The sequence below is a fragment of the Phycodurus eques genome, chromosome 15 (assembly GCF_024500275.1).
Source record: "Phycodurus eques isolate BA_2022a chromosome 15, UOR_Pequ_1.1, whole genome shotgun sequence".
In the NCBI taxonomy this organism is placed as follows: Eukaryota; Metazoa; Chordata; class Actinopteri; order Syngnathiformes; family Syngnathidae; genus Phycodurus; species Phycodurus eques.
Genome location: NC_084539.1, coordinates 20,966,431 through 20,983,320, shown reverse-complemented (window position 1 = coordinate 20,983,320; position 16,890 = coordinate 20,966,431). Strand labels below are relative to the sequence as shown.

The 16,890-nt window shown below is 43.4% G+C and overlaps 1 protein-coding gene across 13 annotated transcripts in view; it reads right to left on the bottom strand.

Annotated features, from left to right (window-relative positions):
• LOC133414269 (disabled homolog 2-interacting protein-like) overlaps nt 1-16,890 on the bottom strand; it is a 95,023-nt gene that overhangs the window by 3,602 nt on the left and 74,531 nt on the right. For 12 of the 13 annotated variants that reach the window (XM_061699561.1, XM_061699562.1, XM_061699566.1 and 9 more), the window contains 10 exons: nt 10,733-10,877; nt 9,797-9,941; nt 9,475-9,711; nt 8,764-8,965; nt 6,432-6,619; nt 5,937-6,345; nt 5,388-5,855; nt 3,600-3,737; nt 939-1,141; nt 768-855 (listed from right to left, as the gene is read on the bottom strand). In XM_061699561.1, coding sequence (XP_061555545.1) covers nt 768-855; nt 939-1,141; nt 3,600-3,737; nt 5,388-5,855; nt 5,937-6,345; nt 6,432-6,619; nt 8,764-8,965; nt 9,475-9,711; nt 9,797-9,941; nt 10,733-10,877 — 2,223 coding nt within the window. The remainder of the gene's footprint in view (nt 1-767; nt 856-938; nt 1,142-3,599; nt 3,738-5,387; nt 5,856-5,936; nt 6,346-6,431; nt 6,620-8,763; nt 8,966-9,474; nt 9,712-9,796; nt 9,942-10,732; nt 10,878-16,890) is intronic. The other variant, XM_061699563.1, reaches the window with a different exon arrangement.

Sequence of the window (16,890 nt, the reverse complement as noted above, 5' to 3'; positions counted from 1 at the left end):
GACCAATTTACATGTATATCCAACCCATTTTTCACATTGAAGTCAATTGAAATGCTATTAATCCGTTCAAGCACCCCAAAAAACAGAAATGTACAGCACTGTATTGTAAAATACTAGAACAATTCCAGTGGAAATTTCGAATGTGCCTGCTGGCTATGGGAAGTCAGAAAACCACATTTTTTAATTTATTTTTTTAAATTGTGAATTGGGGTTGTCTTGAAGAACTATTTTAAACTTTGGCTTCAACGAAAATGAAAGGTCCAAATTAGAACAACTGTCAGTAAAATGCTAACAGTTGGTATGCTAACACATAGCGCTATTGCATCCTGAGTACAGAAAACACAAAGGCACATAGGTAAGGATTTAGCAAAAGCGCTCAGGTGCAATGCTAACAGTTGTTATGCTAACATATAGAGAAGAAAGACGCAAATAAAAAGCGAGAAGGATTTGACATTTTGTCTTGTGGTAAGGTATATTTTCGAAAGCGAATAGCTCAAATGCTAACACGCTAATAGTTGGTATGCTAATATCTGCCAAAATAGAAAACTGAGTGGAAAAAGGGCATCAAGAGCCTGGAGTCAGTCGCGTTGGCTGTTTACCATTCAATTCAGTGTTAGCGAGTCCTCCGTACTCCTCGTGAGGGTTTTCATTTTGTAATTCGGTTTTTGAGTCGAGATTCAAACTCAGAACTGTGAGGCGGCCATGCTAACCACTATTCACCCTGAGCTAAGGGGCTTTTTTTTGGTCACAGGCAAACGTTTTCGTACCTGTGCGTCAATGATCTTCTGTTTGGAGTCCACCACCGCCTGCATGTCCGAGTGATCTTTCTTCAACTCCTCCTCCACCGACATCAACCTGGACAAAACATGCGGCGTCAAGACGGCGGGCGGATAACGCCGCTACCCGACTCCCCGGCCGACTTGCCGGTTTCTCCCTACCTGCTGATGATACCCTTCATCTGGAGGTCTTTGTCGTCCTGCTGCCGGCGCAGGCGCTCCTCCGATTCCTCCAGCCGGGCCTGGTACTCCATCAGGACCTTCTGGGCTTGCTCATCCTGGCCCTTGAGACGGGCCTCATACTCCTCCAGCTTCTGCACCGAGGCACGCAGCTTCTCCTGCAGCAGCGCAATCTCCTGCTGGTACTGGACCAGTGGAAAGAGTCGGCGTTACAACGCGTCAAGATGGCGGACGCGCACGTCCGCTTTTTATGACATTCGTTAAGGGTTCTCAAACCTTTTGGGTCCAGGGACGCCTTACAGTGGGGAAATATTTAATAACTGCTATATGCACCCTTGAATGGGACAGGAATTAAAAGAGGGGTAAAAAAAAAGTCATTATCTTATGATAACAAATGTATATTTTAAGAGAAAACACTGTCAATTTAATGTTATAAGAATAAAGTTCTTTTTTCTTAAGAACAAAAGGACGTTTATAAAAAGTCATAATCTTACGAGAATAAAGTTCTGTTTTTCTAATGACCTTAAAATAAAAATTAAATAGTAAAATAAAGTCCAAATTTAATGTGAGTGAATATCAAAAATACAATTTTATTCTGAGAATATTACACCTTTTATTCTGGAAAAGGGCGGCACGGTGGATGACTGGTTAGAGTGTCAGCCTCACAGTTCTGTGGAACCGGGTTCAATCCCCGGCCCCGCCTGTGTGGAGTTTGCATGTTCTCCCCGTGCCTGCGTGGGTTTTCTCCGGGCACTCCGGTTACAACCCACATCCCAAAAACATGCATTAATTGGAGACTCTAAATTGCCCGAAGGCATGACTGTGAGTGCGAATGGTTGTTTGTTTGTATGTGCCCTGCGATTGGCTGGAAACCAGTTCAGGGTGTACCCCGCCTCCTGCCTGATGACAGCTGGGATAGGCTCCAGCACGCCCGCGACCCTAGTGAGGAGAAGCGGCTCAGAAAATGGATGGATGGATGGATGGATTCTGGAAAAGACACCTTCATCCCCCCCCCAAAAAAAAATAAATAAAATAAAATAACATGTGTCATTCCTGTAATAATATCCTATTTGTTCTCAAACCAACTATATTCATGTAGAGATGTCAGATTTAAATGATGATATGTGACAATCATATCTGGAGGAGTAATTGGTTTATTAGGTTTGTTTTATTGCTGCACCGGTCTCCATATGTAGGTATGCACCTACATATGCACATTTTTTTTTTTAAGATACAATATTTTCTTATACATTATTTTGCAGACCCCAGTTTGAGAACCATTGCGTTTAGCGTTGTACATCCACTCTATCCGTTAAACAGGCCTCCTGAACTCTAGCGCCACCCGCAGGTGCAGCACACATATTTCTTGCAGGACGAAGGTGGTTATTAATGGTGCAAGGGTGGTGCAGTGTTTTTTTTTTCTCCCACTATCGCTGACAAAAATGCAGACGCACACACAAGCGGCTAAGCAAATGTACACAAAAAAAACCACACGCGTACACGCGCATACACATACACACACACACTGCATGTTCACTCGTGCCAAAAAATTATTGTACTGTATTTCCTCAAAGAGTGGCCGTTTGTAGCGTTAGTGTTTAGCGTTTAATTTTTCATTTTTGCCAGAAATGAAATACTTAAAAAATATTTTTAACTATATTAATTTATGAATTAAATTTTTTATTTTTATTTTTATTTTATTCAAACACATCAAAAGACGAGAGCACCAGCCATTTATTGGAGGTTTGGCGTTTTGTTGTTGTAGAAACACATTTTTATTAAAATATTTATAAAGAAATGTTGATTAATTTTATTTTGTATTAAATAAAATTGAAATAAATACTTTAAAACAATGTGAAATTAATGCATTTATTTTATTTTGCATTTTTGTTTTTGAAAAAATATATTTGTATTATAATATTCAATTATATCAGTAAATATGTAATCAAAATGTTAATTTAAAATGATTTTAAAATGATATATCATAAGCAGAGCAGCAGCAGTTTTTTGTTGTTGTAAAAATGTATTTATTGATACAATATTTAATTGCATATATTTTGTATCTATTTTAAAATTACTTTAATAGTGAAATGTAATGTATATTTGAATATAAAACATATAAAGTTGCATTTTATTCAATTGCGTGTTTTAACAGATGACACAGTACATTCATACTGGTATATTGTGATAATTATAAAACCATATCATAAAGTAGTATTACTTTCTGTAGTTAGCAGTAACCAACAAAAAAAGAACAATCAAATGTAATCAATAGATGCCCACTTGTATTGCACTAATGTATTCAAGCTATTTCGAAAATGCATAATTATTTTGAGTGCTACTGTATAATAAATGCATAACAATAATTGGGAGAACGAAGATTAAATTAAATTGAAAAAATACATTTATTTGAGGCGATGCGCTCATTTTTCAAGGGAACAATGCAATCGGTAATCAGTTGAGGCACGGCGTCTATTTGAGGAAATGTGCTAATTCCACCAAACTTGAACGTCCCTGAGGGCAGGCTCGTCTCTGAGTTCGGGTGGGGGCGGGTGGGCATTTATACAGGAGGGGGTGGGAGAATAAAAAGGAGGCGGGGCTTTGACGGTGAAAGGAAGACGAAAAGGAGGGAAGGCAGGTTACCTTCTGCACCTGCGTCAGATCCTCTCTGTGCCTCAGTGAGTCGTGCTCCATGGCCTCATGGTCTAAATACTGCACATTCATATTCAAAAGCCACGCTGCCGTGCGGTCCAGCGCACTGGGGTTCACTGGGGAGGGGGCCTAGTGGGAACCAACACACACACACACATGAGCGGAGTGCACATGGGAGGTGGGAGGAGGACGGGTGAAGGGGGGGCGTGCAAACAAAAGCACATGTACAACATAAAGAAGCTCATAATGCACATCTGGAACACAAAAAGCGGGTGGAATGGACGCACACTCCTCAACAGCGATGGCCACGACCTGTACTCGATGTCCGTCAAGTAAGTGGGAATACTGAGAACCCCCGTTTGTGGCCGGGATACCGTCCAGACGCACCCACATTAGGTGAAAAGCCGCGATACACAGACCAAACTTGACAACTCACAAACACATTTAAACTTATTCAAACACAAAAAATGTCAACACACACACACAAAAAAACGAATTGCAAGTGGCTATTGTACAAGTGAATCCCCGTGTCTTCGCAGTTTAGCATTTACAAATTCGTGTTCGCAGATTTTTATGGAAACCTGTCATCCGTTATTCGCTCAAAAACTCCTGTTTACTGGCCAAAGCTGTATCTAACATAAAAAGTAGTGCTTTGCCGCCATCTTGTTGCCAAGGAACTATGTTGAATTGAGTTGAAGAGCTTCATTTAGACAAAAGTAGTGCTTTGTCGCCATCTCGCTGCATCTTGGTGCCGAGGAACAATGTTAAAGTTAGTTGAAGAGTTTCATTTAGATAAAAGTGCTTTCCTGCCATTTTAAGGCACCTTGGTATGTTGAAATGACCTGAGGAGCTTCATTTACACAAAAGAAGTGCTTTGCTGCTTTCTTGTGGCATCTTGGCGCCAAGCAGCGATTGTAGGTTGAAGTGAGTTGAGAGGCTTCATCTCGACAAAAGCAGTGTTTTGTCACAATCTTGTGGCATCTTGGTATGTTGAAGTGAGTTGAGGAGCTTGATTTAGACAAAAGTGGTGCTTTGCTGCCATCTTGGTGCCAAGGAACTATGTTGAAGTAAGTTGAGAAGCTTCATCTAGACAAAAGCAGTGCTTTGCCACCATCTTGTGGCATCTATAAGGAATTATTAGCCTTTTAAGATTTGTGAATTTTCCCTATTGTATGTGTGTACATGTATGTGCCTTTAAGAAGCGGGGCCTGATGGGGTGGCGCGTGACATTCGGCGAGTCTGCGTGTGAGTGTACGAGCGTGAGCTGTGGCCAACAGCAGCTCTGTGTGGACATTGTGTTTGTCTGACAGTTCCGTCGGCATTCAATAAATGGCTGAAATGTGCATCGGCGAGTGTAGCTCTCCTTTCCCACACAGGAGGGCATATTACAATAAGTAAGTACACTGTAAAAAAGCATTAAAAAAAGCTAACTTGATCTAGTGGGGGAACACTGTAGTGCTCATTGCAACAACACTCACACACACACATACACACACACACACATGAGCGCACATGTGCTTATTCAGCGCCAGCTGTTAGCCCTCATGCGAGGAGGTCTGTTTCCCTTCACCTTGCGAGCACATGTGAGCGTGAGTATGACTCGTTACTAATAAGAGTGCTGAGCATGCAAATCAGATGAGCTCGGGGGGCCTCCCCCACGTCGGCTTTTCGGAAACAATTTCAGTTCAGTTATCCAACCGACGTGAATCAGTGCCTTCTCGGTCTACCACTTTTGTGGTGTCATTTGCCGAGCGCTAATCCGGTGCCGCGTTCCCGTACCTGTTTGTGCTGCGCCCTCTGCTTGGTCTCGGGACTGTCCCCCTTGGACGAGGACGATTGTTGCCGCAAGCGGGCGCCCCCCATGGGCCAGTCGGGCGACGAAGTCATCATGCCGCCGCCCGAGCTGGGCCGGGCGTAGACGCAGCTATTGAGCAAATTTGGCGGCGTGCGGCCGCGTGTCACGTTCTGGGGCGGAGGGGGCTGGTCTATCCGCCGCTGGGGGCCGGCGCTGTTCTGCCGGGGTACGGCGGGCTGGTGCTGCGCCTCGGTGAGGGATAGCTGTCGGCGGGTGAACTCGCCCGAGCGTCGGGCGTACTCGTCGCCGCTGCTCCCGCCGCCGTGGTTCAGGAAGGGGTGCCTCCCGCCAGGTGGCCCGTCCTCGTTGTTGCTGTGGGAGCTGACCGAGCTGTGGCACTCGGAGCCCGAGTCGGTCAGACCCCGAGGGGACACCGGGAGGCACGTGGCCATCTGGTAAATACAAATGTGAAGAGAGAATTGCGAGAGTCAAGACGTGAGGAGACAAAAGCATGAATGATCATTTATAGTTACCTGGTAGACCGGGTTCTGGAAGGACAGCGGCGCGAGTAGCTGGGCGGACCGGCCCGGGGTGTTTTCCGTGCTCGGGGTGGTCGGTGTCTGGCCGGGCCTCCGCACGGCGGGCCCTCCGGAGATGTTGCACTGAGGCACCCTGGCGGACCAGCCTCCCACGGAGACCGGAACATCCGTCAGGGCGTCCGAGGGGCCGGGACTGAGGCCGCCGCCTTCCAGACTGCGGGGGTCCTGCAGGTCCACCATGGACAGACTCTTGCTGCCGTTGGCCATGCCGAGCTCAGGCTCGTTGGTCTCGGAGTAACTCGAGCTGCGTGCCGGAGAAGGCTGAATCCCTGAGCTCCTCGTTACGAAAAACAAGTCCTTGTTTTCAGGGGTGGGGGAGGGTAGCCGGGTGAAATCGACCAATCTGAGGTGGGAACAGGTGTGGCGATATGAATTCATTATTGGTTCAAAATGTCCAACATTTAGCTCTGAACCGGCACAGCTTTTTACCCTGTGAGGTCGTTGTCGATGACCATCTTCTGCAGACCCGTGGAGATGCTGCAGCCGGCCTCGCCCGGCGACGAGCCCGTCTGCTCCGGCGACCCCCCGGGCGCCGCGTGGACGCCGGCCGGGTTGCTCAGCGCCACGCTTACCTCCCGCAGGATCCTTGGCAGAGGCCCCAGCTTGGAGGTGGCGCTCTTTTAAGGAAGGAAACAGCGTACGTTCAGTGTCGTGAGCAGCAGAGCTCAAGGCATCAGCCGATAAGCACCTGGTTATGAGCCCCGTGACCACCATTTGTGTCCAACTCGCGTCCTTTGTTTGGACTATGAAACTTTCCAAGGGTCGTTATTTTTTCTCTGATTTTGTCTTAAATGTCTAATTCAGCTCTTTTTATAGTTTTAATCAAATTCTACCTATAGGCTCTTTCATGGCCACTCTTGGCTGATTGGATAAAGCATAAACGTGGTTAATTCCAAAATAATGATCTTTGGTTTTAATCCACTTTTTTTTTTTTTTTTTTTTTTGACGAAACATCCAAGAGTCCTGTTGATGCATTCATTCATTCATTTAAAAAAGTAATCAAATGCTATGTTAATAGTCACACTACTAACCAACTACATTTCCAAAGTCATCTTCCTATTGCTGCATTATTTTGGCAGAAATAGAGAGCCTGACAATCAGATTTTGCTTGGGGCCCCATGGATGCATCAGAAAGCTCTGATGAGCACTGAATTACAAAGCCACCAGGATCGACTGATGCCTAAATAATTGAAATATTTTTTTTCTTCTTCCCCAACAGATGGGACACTTTATCTAATGATTACCAGCTTCCCCATCTGCTGCCGGAGCGAATGTCCCCCCCAAAACATTATTATGGCATTTCGCAGTGTTCCGTGCTCCCGCGCTGTTTATGTAATGCCATCATAAATTATTGATCGACGACCCGATAAACACCCTGATGTATTCAGTGCACGATTCGAGGGAGCCACTTTCTTAGCAGCCGTGGTAAATTATCCACCAGTAGCTCAGAAATACAGCTTTTTGTTTTTTGGAACAAAATGTAGAAACCCGAAACAAAAAAGATGAATAATAAGCCGTCTGATGGATAATAAATTGTGTCGAGTCTAACTAGGATCCTGTAATAATTCATGAGGATGACACTGACTGGGCTAATACGCTCATAAAAGTATCGGAAGGCAATTCACGTCTGAAAATAAGCGACACATTTCTATCGCCGGGATTCAGCTGAGGTCAATGAATTAATGTGTGATTATTTAGAAATGAGTTGAATGAACAGGAAATAGCAAGATTGTATCTAGTGACACACCCACTAGTTATGCCTAGAGACAAATTCATAAAAATATTATAATAAATAAAATGAATAAAAATAAACAGCAAAACGGACACATTTCGTCGTCGCGATCATAAAAGTAGTACTTAGCGTACTAAAATGTTAACATTTACCACACATTTATTTATCAGCATAGTAATAATGTGTCAATGGTAAATTAATATATACATTAATACAGTACACTTTTAAACCGTACAATAACAGGAGGAGCATCAACAAGTGGTTAGTACAATTTAATTACTTGCTTACCCTCCGGTTATGCTGCAGGTCAAATTGAGCCACATTAGTTTCAAAATCAAGAAAAATATGTTTTTAAATGTAAAAAAAAAAAATAATAATAATAATAATTTTAATTACGGTAAAAGGTTTTCTGCTGGCCTCCCCCCACCCCCCACACCTCACACTACATACGTGGATATATAACCCGAAACAAAAAAGATGAATAATAAGCCGTCTGATGGATAATATAGTTAAATAATTAACTATATTATATAGATATAGTTAAATATTTTTGAATTCACAGGGTATATTATCTCTCTTTTTATGTTACGGGTCAAACTGACCCAATTTAAAGGTAAAGCAATACAATTAAAAAAAAATAAAAAAGAGTCAAAAATAGTTTTCCAGTCCGAACCTTCTTGACTGACATGGTTATTAATGGCGGTAATGAGTTACAGTATAAATAATGATTTTTGGGACATTTTCATTTCGGACACCTACAGATAATTAAATACACAACCGGGTCAAATCAACCCAGGAACATTATTGTTGCAGAAAAGTATAAAATGTATGGGAAACTACATTGATTTTGTTTCAGAGTTAAACAAGTAGTATTTTGGATCATACAAAAGGAACAAACATCACAGGAGAGATAAGTCATGTTTACTGAGGGTTCATCTGGATATTTGTGCACCAATCTGTGTCAGCATCAACCCGATCAGCCGGTACGCTCCACATTCCCCTGATTCAGGAGGGGCCCGTGTTCCGTACCTGGTCCATCTGGGAGACCACCTCGGAGAGGAGGGAGTGCAGCGTGGAGAGCTCGCGGCCCAGGTCGATGTATCCCTCGAAGCCGGCCGTGTTGGAGATGGTCTCCGGGTTGGAGATCTCCAGCAGGAAGCGCTGCATGTTGCTCCACTCGTGCTCCAGGAACTGGTTCATGAAGGACATGTACTCCTCCTTGTTCCCGAACCTGAGGAGGACGGCAGCATCCTGAGTTGGAACTCCAAATTCCGCATGGAGTAGTATGCAGTGGTATTTCTATAATATTTTGGTTATAAAACATTAATTATATAGAATGTATCATGATTAATTCATTGTGACTCGTTTCGCTTTGTCTGACTCGGCCACCGGGGGGGGGGGGCAGCATAATAAAGTCACGAAGATAAATGAAGAAGACCACTTTCACAGAGGATAAAAAAATCTATGCTTTGAGTATTGTTATATTGTCCGTCCACATGTGTTGATGCACCCTTTGTGTTCAAATATCCGTTGCTTACAAGGTTATAACACCGTAACTATCGATGCTATTAGTTCGCCGGTCTATGACAATTTGCATTGTGCGTTAGCAATAAGCTAGCAGAAGGCATATGCGTGTGGTTGTTTTAAATACATAACGTGTCATTTATTTCCACTCGTATTTAAAGGCACCACTGCATGTGCATGTCTTAAATCAAAAGTCTTAAAGTCTCAAACACTCACTTGGCGAAATTGGCCAGGTTCTGCGTGACCTTGGCGATGAGCGTGAGGGTGCGCGCCGTGCGGTCGTCGGGGTACTCCTGCATCAGGTTGAAAAGTGACGGTGACATGATGGCCGGGCACAGGAAGCGCAGGAAGAGCGAGGCGCTGATCAGCCGCTCGCTGATGTCCGGACGGCCGCGGTTGCTGCACTCTTGCCGCCACGACGCGAACACCTCCTTGAGCTCTCGCGGGAAAACGCTAGTTAAAATGACAAAATCCAAATCAATTTCAGGGTACACAAATGTGTTTGTCGGAATTTTCAGAGCCGCATCCCGCTGCTCACCAGTACGAGTTGATGATCTTGCAGAAGGCCAGCTCGCAGCACATTTTCAGGTTGCTCTGGTGTTCCGGGAGGTCACCCGAGGAGCACTTAGACGGGTCCACCTCGCAGTTTTCATCTGACTCGTACAGCGCCTTGATGAACTCGCCTTGGGGAAAGAAAACACGAGAAAGTGAGGAACAAGTGAAATTGTATCTTAAAGTAGGTTATTGTATGTTGTAGTATGTTCTATATTATTGTAACAAACGCTGAGAAACAAGAAGCAGAAGAGTTGTCTTATTGTTGTTTTGTGGGACTGTTCAAGCCTTGGATCCCACTTCTGACACTAGTTGCTGTGGTAATATTTTTTTTGTATTACCGTAATAAACACGGGGATATAGTAAATGCTGTTATTGTCATTTTCTGGGGGTGGTCAATCCTCGCATCCCACTTCTGACACCAATTGCTGTGGCATTGTTTTCTGTATTACTGCAATAAACACAGGGAAATGTCCAGAGTTTTGGCTTTGTTTTCTGGGGCTGGTTAATCCTTGGATCCCTCTTCTGACACCAACTGTTGTGTCTATAGCTCAGGGAAGCGCGGCGACAAACTAAAGAAAAGCCAGTTTGACACTCAAGAAACATAATAAATGCAAAGATTCAGAACATGGAGGAAAAAGTTATTTTACTATGGAACCAGGGGGTCTGTTTTTTTGTTTTTGTTTTTTTATTATTGTTGAATAAGAATTTTAAGCTTTCCAAATATTTCAGCAGTTTAGCCTGACGTCAAACAAACCGCAAAAAATTCCATCAGCGCAGTGATAATTTGCAAGGCTGCTCCGATATTCTCGGCCAATAGTCCCGTTGAGACGGGCCGTTTTAAACAAACAAGAAACTCCAAGATTGGAGCAAACACACGCCGACTATTAGTTTAAGTGCCAGAAAACTGCTGGACACTCACCAAGGGCGTCCTGCAGGTACTTCTGGCCCACCAGTTTGAGGTACTCCTCGATGGCTTTGGTCGCCAACGTGTTCTCGCGGAAGATCAGGTGCTCATTCTCTCCGCAGCGGTCCACTTCCGACATCATCAGGTCTGTCAGGAAGTCCTGAGGACAAACAGGAGCAGGGTCAGACATTATTCGTGAAAACAATTTTGAGTCTTCAATGTACAACCCCAATTCCAATGAAGTTGGGACGTTGTGTTAAACATAAATAAAAACAATACAATGATTTGCGAAATGTACCTTTCAGCATTAATGGTGCAATTGTACGTTGAGGAACATTGTCATTAAACTGTTGGACTATTTTCTAATGCACTTGTTCACAAAGAGGTGAACCTCGCCCCATCTTTGCTTGTGAATGACTGAGCAATTCAGGGAAGCTCCTTTTATACCCAACCATGGCACCCACCTGTTCCCAATTAGCCTGTTCTCCTGTGGGATGTTCCAAACAGGTGTTTGATGAGCATTCCTCAACTTTCTCAGTCTTTTTTGCCACCTGTCCCAGTTTTTTTGGAACGTGTTGCAGCCATAAAATTCTAAGTTCATGATTATTTGCTAAAAACAATAAGGTTTATCAGTTTGAACATTAAATATCTTGTCTTTATCGTGTATTTAATTAAATATAGGTCGAACATGATTCACAAATCATTGTATTCTGTTTTTGTTTATGTTTAACACAACGTCCCAACTTCATTGGAATTGGGGTTGTATGTCTTTGTAAACAAAGTCCATTTCGAGTCTAAATTAACAGGATCTATGTTTTGTAAACATCAGATAATTTTGAGTCTTCAATGATGTAACACGGATTACATCATTGAAGACTCAAAGACGATTTTGACTGCGTGTTTTTGTAAACATCTAAGACGAATTCGAGTCTTCAAATTAAGTGTTAGTAAATAAAGACGATTTCTATTCATTAATGAAACTAACACGTTTGTGTAAACATTTAACATGATGAAGACTAAACTTTAGTCTTCAAGCCATTTGCATACATAAAGTCAATTTTGAGTTTTCAATTAACCTAGCATACATATTTTTGTACACATTTGCAACGTCCAATATCATCAGGACCATCAGGAAGTCGTCAAAGGCAATCAGGAGCAGATCAGATCATTTTGAGTCTTCAACAAAACGAATGTATCTGTTTCTGTAAACTTTAAAGATTATTTAAGTCTTGAATGTAACTAATTTACGTTTGTGAAAATGTTGAACTATTTTGTGTCCTTAATGATGCCAACGTAAATGTTGTTAATGGGGTCAATACTATATTCACCAACAAGCACACGCATACTGCATCTAGACCAAAATGTCAAAAAATATGTTAATGTCCAACTCCAGCTGTCTCACCGCATCCACAGAACGTGTCCACACCGTTCGTGCCACAGTGTTCGCACAAAGCTGGACATTTGCAATCGTTGTCTTATTCTTATGGTCTTGGAATGATAAATCTGCCACAATGGTCATACTGTCAGATCCGCTGTCTCGTCATCCTGAGCTCCGCCTCTTTTCCCTTTGTGGGTGTGTTTTATGGACATAGACGTGTTGGAGCCAGCCAGCAACATGCTACATGTCATCCTATTAGCCTCACTTAAGCAGGTCTTCGGCTCTACCGCACCACCAGATCTCATCGAGTCCTTTGCCCTCTAGCAGATACTGCTTTGAATTCTTGACAACTAATTCTGCTCTGTTGTTCAGTCTCAGCTTGCCTCCTGCCTGCCTTCATCCCTTCCAAGCCTGCTTTGGATCTCGTTTACTGCCCTCTTGGACCCAGATTTCTGACGCCACGAAACAAGAAACTATTCTGCACCAAAAACTGCTGTTGGTCACTCGTGTTTGCATCTGGGTCCTCCTCACAATTGGAGCCGTAACACACAGCTCCCACCAATGAAGGGCTTTTTGTGCTTGGTCAGGATTTGCACCACTTCTGTTGATGTGCTGGCTTTTTTCATTGTTTTAATAAGCAGAAACTGTTGTTTTGGGAGAGTATTTTTCAGCTCTTGTACCTTCTCTTTACAAGGCTGTTTCCTACAGGAAAGTCACAGGAGAAGTTGCTGTGGACTTAGAAGAAATACCGTTCCACGTTGCATCTTTTAAGGATTGCCAGATTCATACCACAGATCTGACACACACACACACTTGTCGCTCACTTTGGTGGAATAAAAGTCTGTTTCTCTTTGTGGCAATGCCTCTTACTGCCGTGACTGCACTCTGCTGCTGCGATTGTTGGTGGCCTAGCCCAACACCTGATCAACCGAGTCGTCGAGTGATGCAGCACCACACTGTAATTGTTTGATAGACAGCTACGTTAAAAAAAATATTGTTGAATCTCAGGAGAGGGCTAGACACTTGCGATTTTGATTGCATGCTTGTGCTATTGTATTTTTGACTCTTTGGTGAGCTTAAGGAAATAGCATGGTGATCTCCCGGTAGGTCGTGAGCAACGTATCAGAGACACCTGTGTTACACGGTTTTGAGTCTTCAATGCAGCTAAAGAAAGTTTCTATAAATGTCAAAAACGATCTCTCCGAAAAGAAAATGGATGGATTAGGCCAAGACAACAACAAACAGCCTTGGTGGAGGTTTGAAAGTGTTCTCTGGCTTTTATGAAGACTGGAGGCAGAGATTCTGACTTTACGCTTTGTGGTTTCTGCAAGTCTTTTTCTTTGGCTTTTGTCCTCCACCCACCCATCTATCCATGAGCTCGCTTCGGCGCTAATAAGCAGAAGTGGAACACGCTTTGTATCGCTGCCACATCTCATCAGGCATCAAGCTTGTCTCAAAAAAAAAAAAAAAAGGAGGGTGGCATGAAGACACGGCTGATGGCATCTAATGAATAGAGTTCCGATTTGCTCTCTGCGGACGGCCTTACTCGCCCCCAAAAACTATAGTGACATGCAGATCAATTATTAGAATATTTTCTTAAAATGGCGGCCACTGACTGCATCGATGGGACGGGACCGTTGTCGCAGTGAGTGACTACTGTACTGGTGTGTGACTTTCCGCTACTGGGAGGGAAAACGTTGGCAGAAATAACTCTTGACACGCGTTGGCTGATTTATTAATTTTTTTACGCAGCAAATAAATAGAAGTGACGCACACTTAAAAAGGGATGGGAATGAGCAAGAGAAAAAACAAACTTTTCTAAATTTGGCCTCTTTGTTACAACCTATTGAGTACACAGTAGCAAAAATAAGTGAAATTACAAAAATAAACACACTTACGAATGTTAGTTTAGCACTGTTGCGATGCCTTAACTCTAGAAGCTGCACTGTTAAAGTCCAAAGTCTCCACTTTTCTGTGACGCTGTTTTTTTTTTATTTTAATTTTTTTGCTGTACTCTGTCTCCTTTCCAATAAAATGTCTCTCCTGCACTAGAAATTACAAAAATATTCATAAACATGCATGCTAACATTAGCTTAACGTGTTGCTATGCCTGATCTCTGGACAATACATTATTATGCTTCACACTCTCCACTTTGCTGTAACGCTCCATTTTCTTACGGCCCTTTGTCTCCTTTCCAATAAAATAGAGATGACAAAAATAAACACGTTAATATCAGCTCCGCCCTATTTCCTTGCCTTTGCTTTGGACGCTGCATTATTACACTCGACAGGCTCACATTGCCGCACAAACACACACGCTAACAAACTCATTTCAAAGTCAAAAGGACATGATAAGCAACCTCCAAATGCCCTCGACTTTGCCGCCGCAGTCATGCCACCCCCGGGACGTGCGAAGGAGCTCCAAATGCTATGCACGGAAGGAGGGAATTAATGCAAAGTAATTAAGGATGGAAACGACTCTCCGGGGGGGGGGGGGGGGGGGGGGGGGGGAAAGAGAAGCTGCGTCGACTTCTCCCTCATCAATCAGCCAACGATAGACATGGCTTCTTAAGCGCTAATCACTCACTGCGCCAACGAACCACGATCAAGTCAAAGAAGGTTTCAAAAAGCTCCTCTCTGCTGTCAAGAGACACCGACTGATGAGGCAGCAAAAGACAACAACAATGATGACAGTCGACTAAAAGCCAGCAAGAGTTATTTTGGTCTCCAACAACAAGAAAAACACAATGTCTTCATTTTCTGTCCTCATTTTACCAACACTTGCAGTATATAAGTCCAGAGACTGAAAAGCGATCAGGAGGGTGTGGTCATTCTGCAGATGGTCACGCACCATTTGGCTTGCCAGTTGTATCATGTGATCATGTAACCCTCTTGATGGCTACATCTTTAGGGTTATAAATCCAGGGCTCAAACTTTTGGGCTTGGACTTTCGGGCTCTGTCCTTTGGCCTACAACTTCCAGGACACAACTTCAGGTGTAGGCGTATGACTTCAGGCCCAAGACTTCATAGCTATGACTTCCGTACTGCGACTTCCCAACTACAGCATGATTTCGGGACTATGACCTTCAGGCTATGACTTAATTCATACGAGGCTACAACTATAGAGCAACAACTTAAATGTACAGTTATGAAATTAAGGCTGCAACTTTAAGGCTACAATTTCACTTATACCACTTGATGGTAAAAATGATTGTTAGCTCATCTTGCCGTACTAGCATCGCTGCCGCGTGATTGTGTCTTGCGTCGGAATGTCGCGAGGGGGTGAGGGGGATACGCATGAGGGATTAGTCTGCGCTAAAAATGTAATATTGGCTGTTGCGAGCGGGAGGAAATCACCTGCCTGTCTGGTATCTTGTCTGCAGTATTGCAGTTTCAGGGGTGAAAAGTTCACCGCAAGAGCAGCAGACGGTGCAAACACATTTTAACCTTTGTGCTTTAAAAGACTCTCCACGGTACCCTGTGGAAACATAGCACTCAGATACCCTGGTTTGGTAGACACTGGTAATACACGGAGGGTACATACATGTTCAGGGCATAAAACAAAGAGCCGAATCATCTAGCGGAGTCTGTTCTTTTGGAAATTAAGTTTTGGAAATTAAGCTCTTCTAATTTTAATTAATTAAATTTTAATTAATTAAAATTAGAAGAGCATACATTTTCTTGTTGGGTTTTGTGCAATACATGCAAGGTAAGAGGTTGCCACAGCTGGGCTGTTATTATTTTGCGCTACAACTTGAAGGCAAGGAGTTTCAGTCTATGACTTTAGGGCTACAACTTTTATCGTTACTTCATGGCTCTGACTATCGGCCGACGACTTCATGTCTCCGACTTTAAGTCTACAACATTTCGGGTATGACGTTAGGGCTAAGTAAGACTTCAAGGTTAGAACTTCAGGACAATAACATTCAACTATGCCTTTTAGGCTACGACTTCTGGGATAAGACTTCAGGGCTGCTACGACTTTAAGGCTACGCCATTCCAGCTACAACTTTTAAGTGACAAATTTTTGGCCATTACTTTACTACTATGACTTAAGAGATCTAACTTCCGAGCTACAACTTTAGGGTTACACATTCAGGGTTTGACTTTCAGAAAACGATTATAGGACTAAATTTTGAATGTAACAACTTTCAGGCTAGGACATTTAAGCCATGATTTTCAGACTATGACTTCAGGGCTACAAATTTTGGATTACGACTTTTGGGTTTACGACTTTTGGGATATGGCTTTCTAGCCATGACTTCAGGGAAGACGACGACGTTCAGGCTATAATTTTAGGGACTACAATTTTGGGGCCGCGACATCAGGGCTTACAATTTCAGGCTACGCTTCAGGGCTTTCAGACTACAAATTTTGAGCAACAACTTCTGGGCCACAACTTTGAGGTTAAGACTTTGCGGGGATAACTTTTAGGGTGCATCATTCAGGACTAAATATTTGTGGCATGACTTTTTGGCTCCTACCTTAATGTTACAAATTTCGTGGTTTGACTTTCTGTCTGGGCGGCACGATGGACGACTGGTTAGCACATTTGCCTCACAGTTCTGAGGACCGGGGTTCAAATCCCTGTGTGGAGTTTGCATGTTCTCCCCGTGCCTGCGTGGGTTTTCTCCAGGTACTCCGGTTTCCTCCCACATCCCAAAAACATGCATGGTAGGTTAATTGAAGACTCTAAATTGCGCATAGGTGTGTGGCCTGCGATTGGCTGGCGACCAGTTCAGGGTGTACCCCGCCTCTCGCCTGGAGATAGCTGGGATAGGATCCAGCACGCCC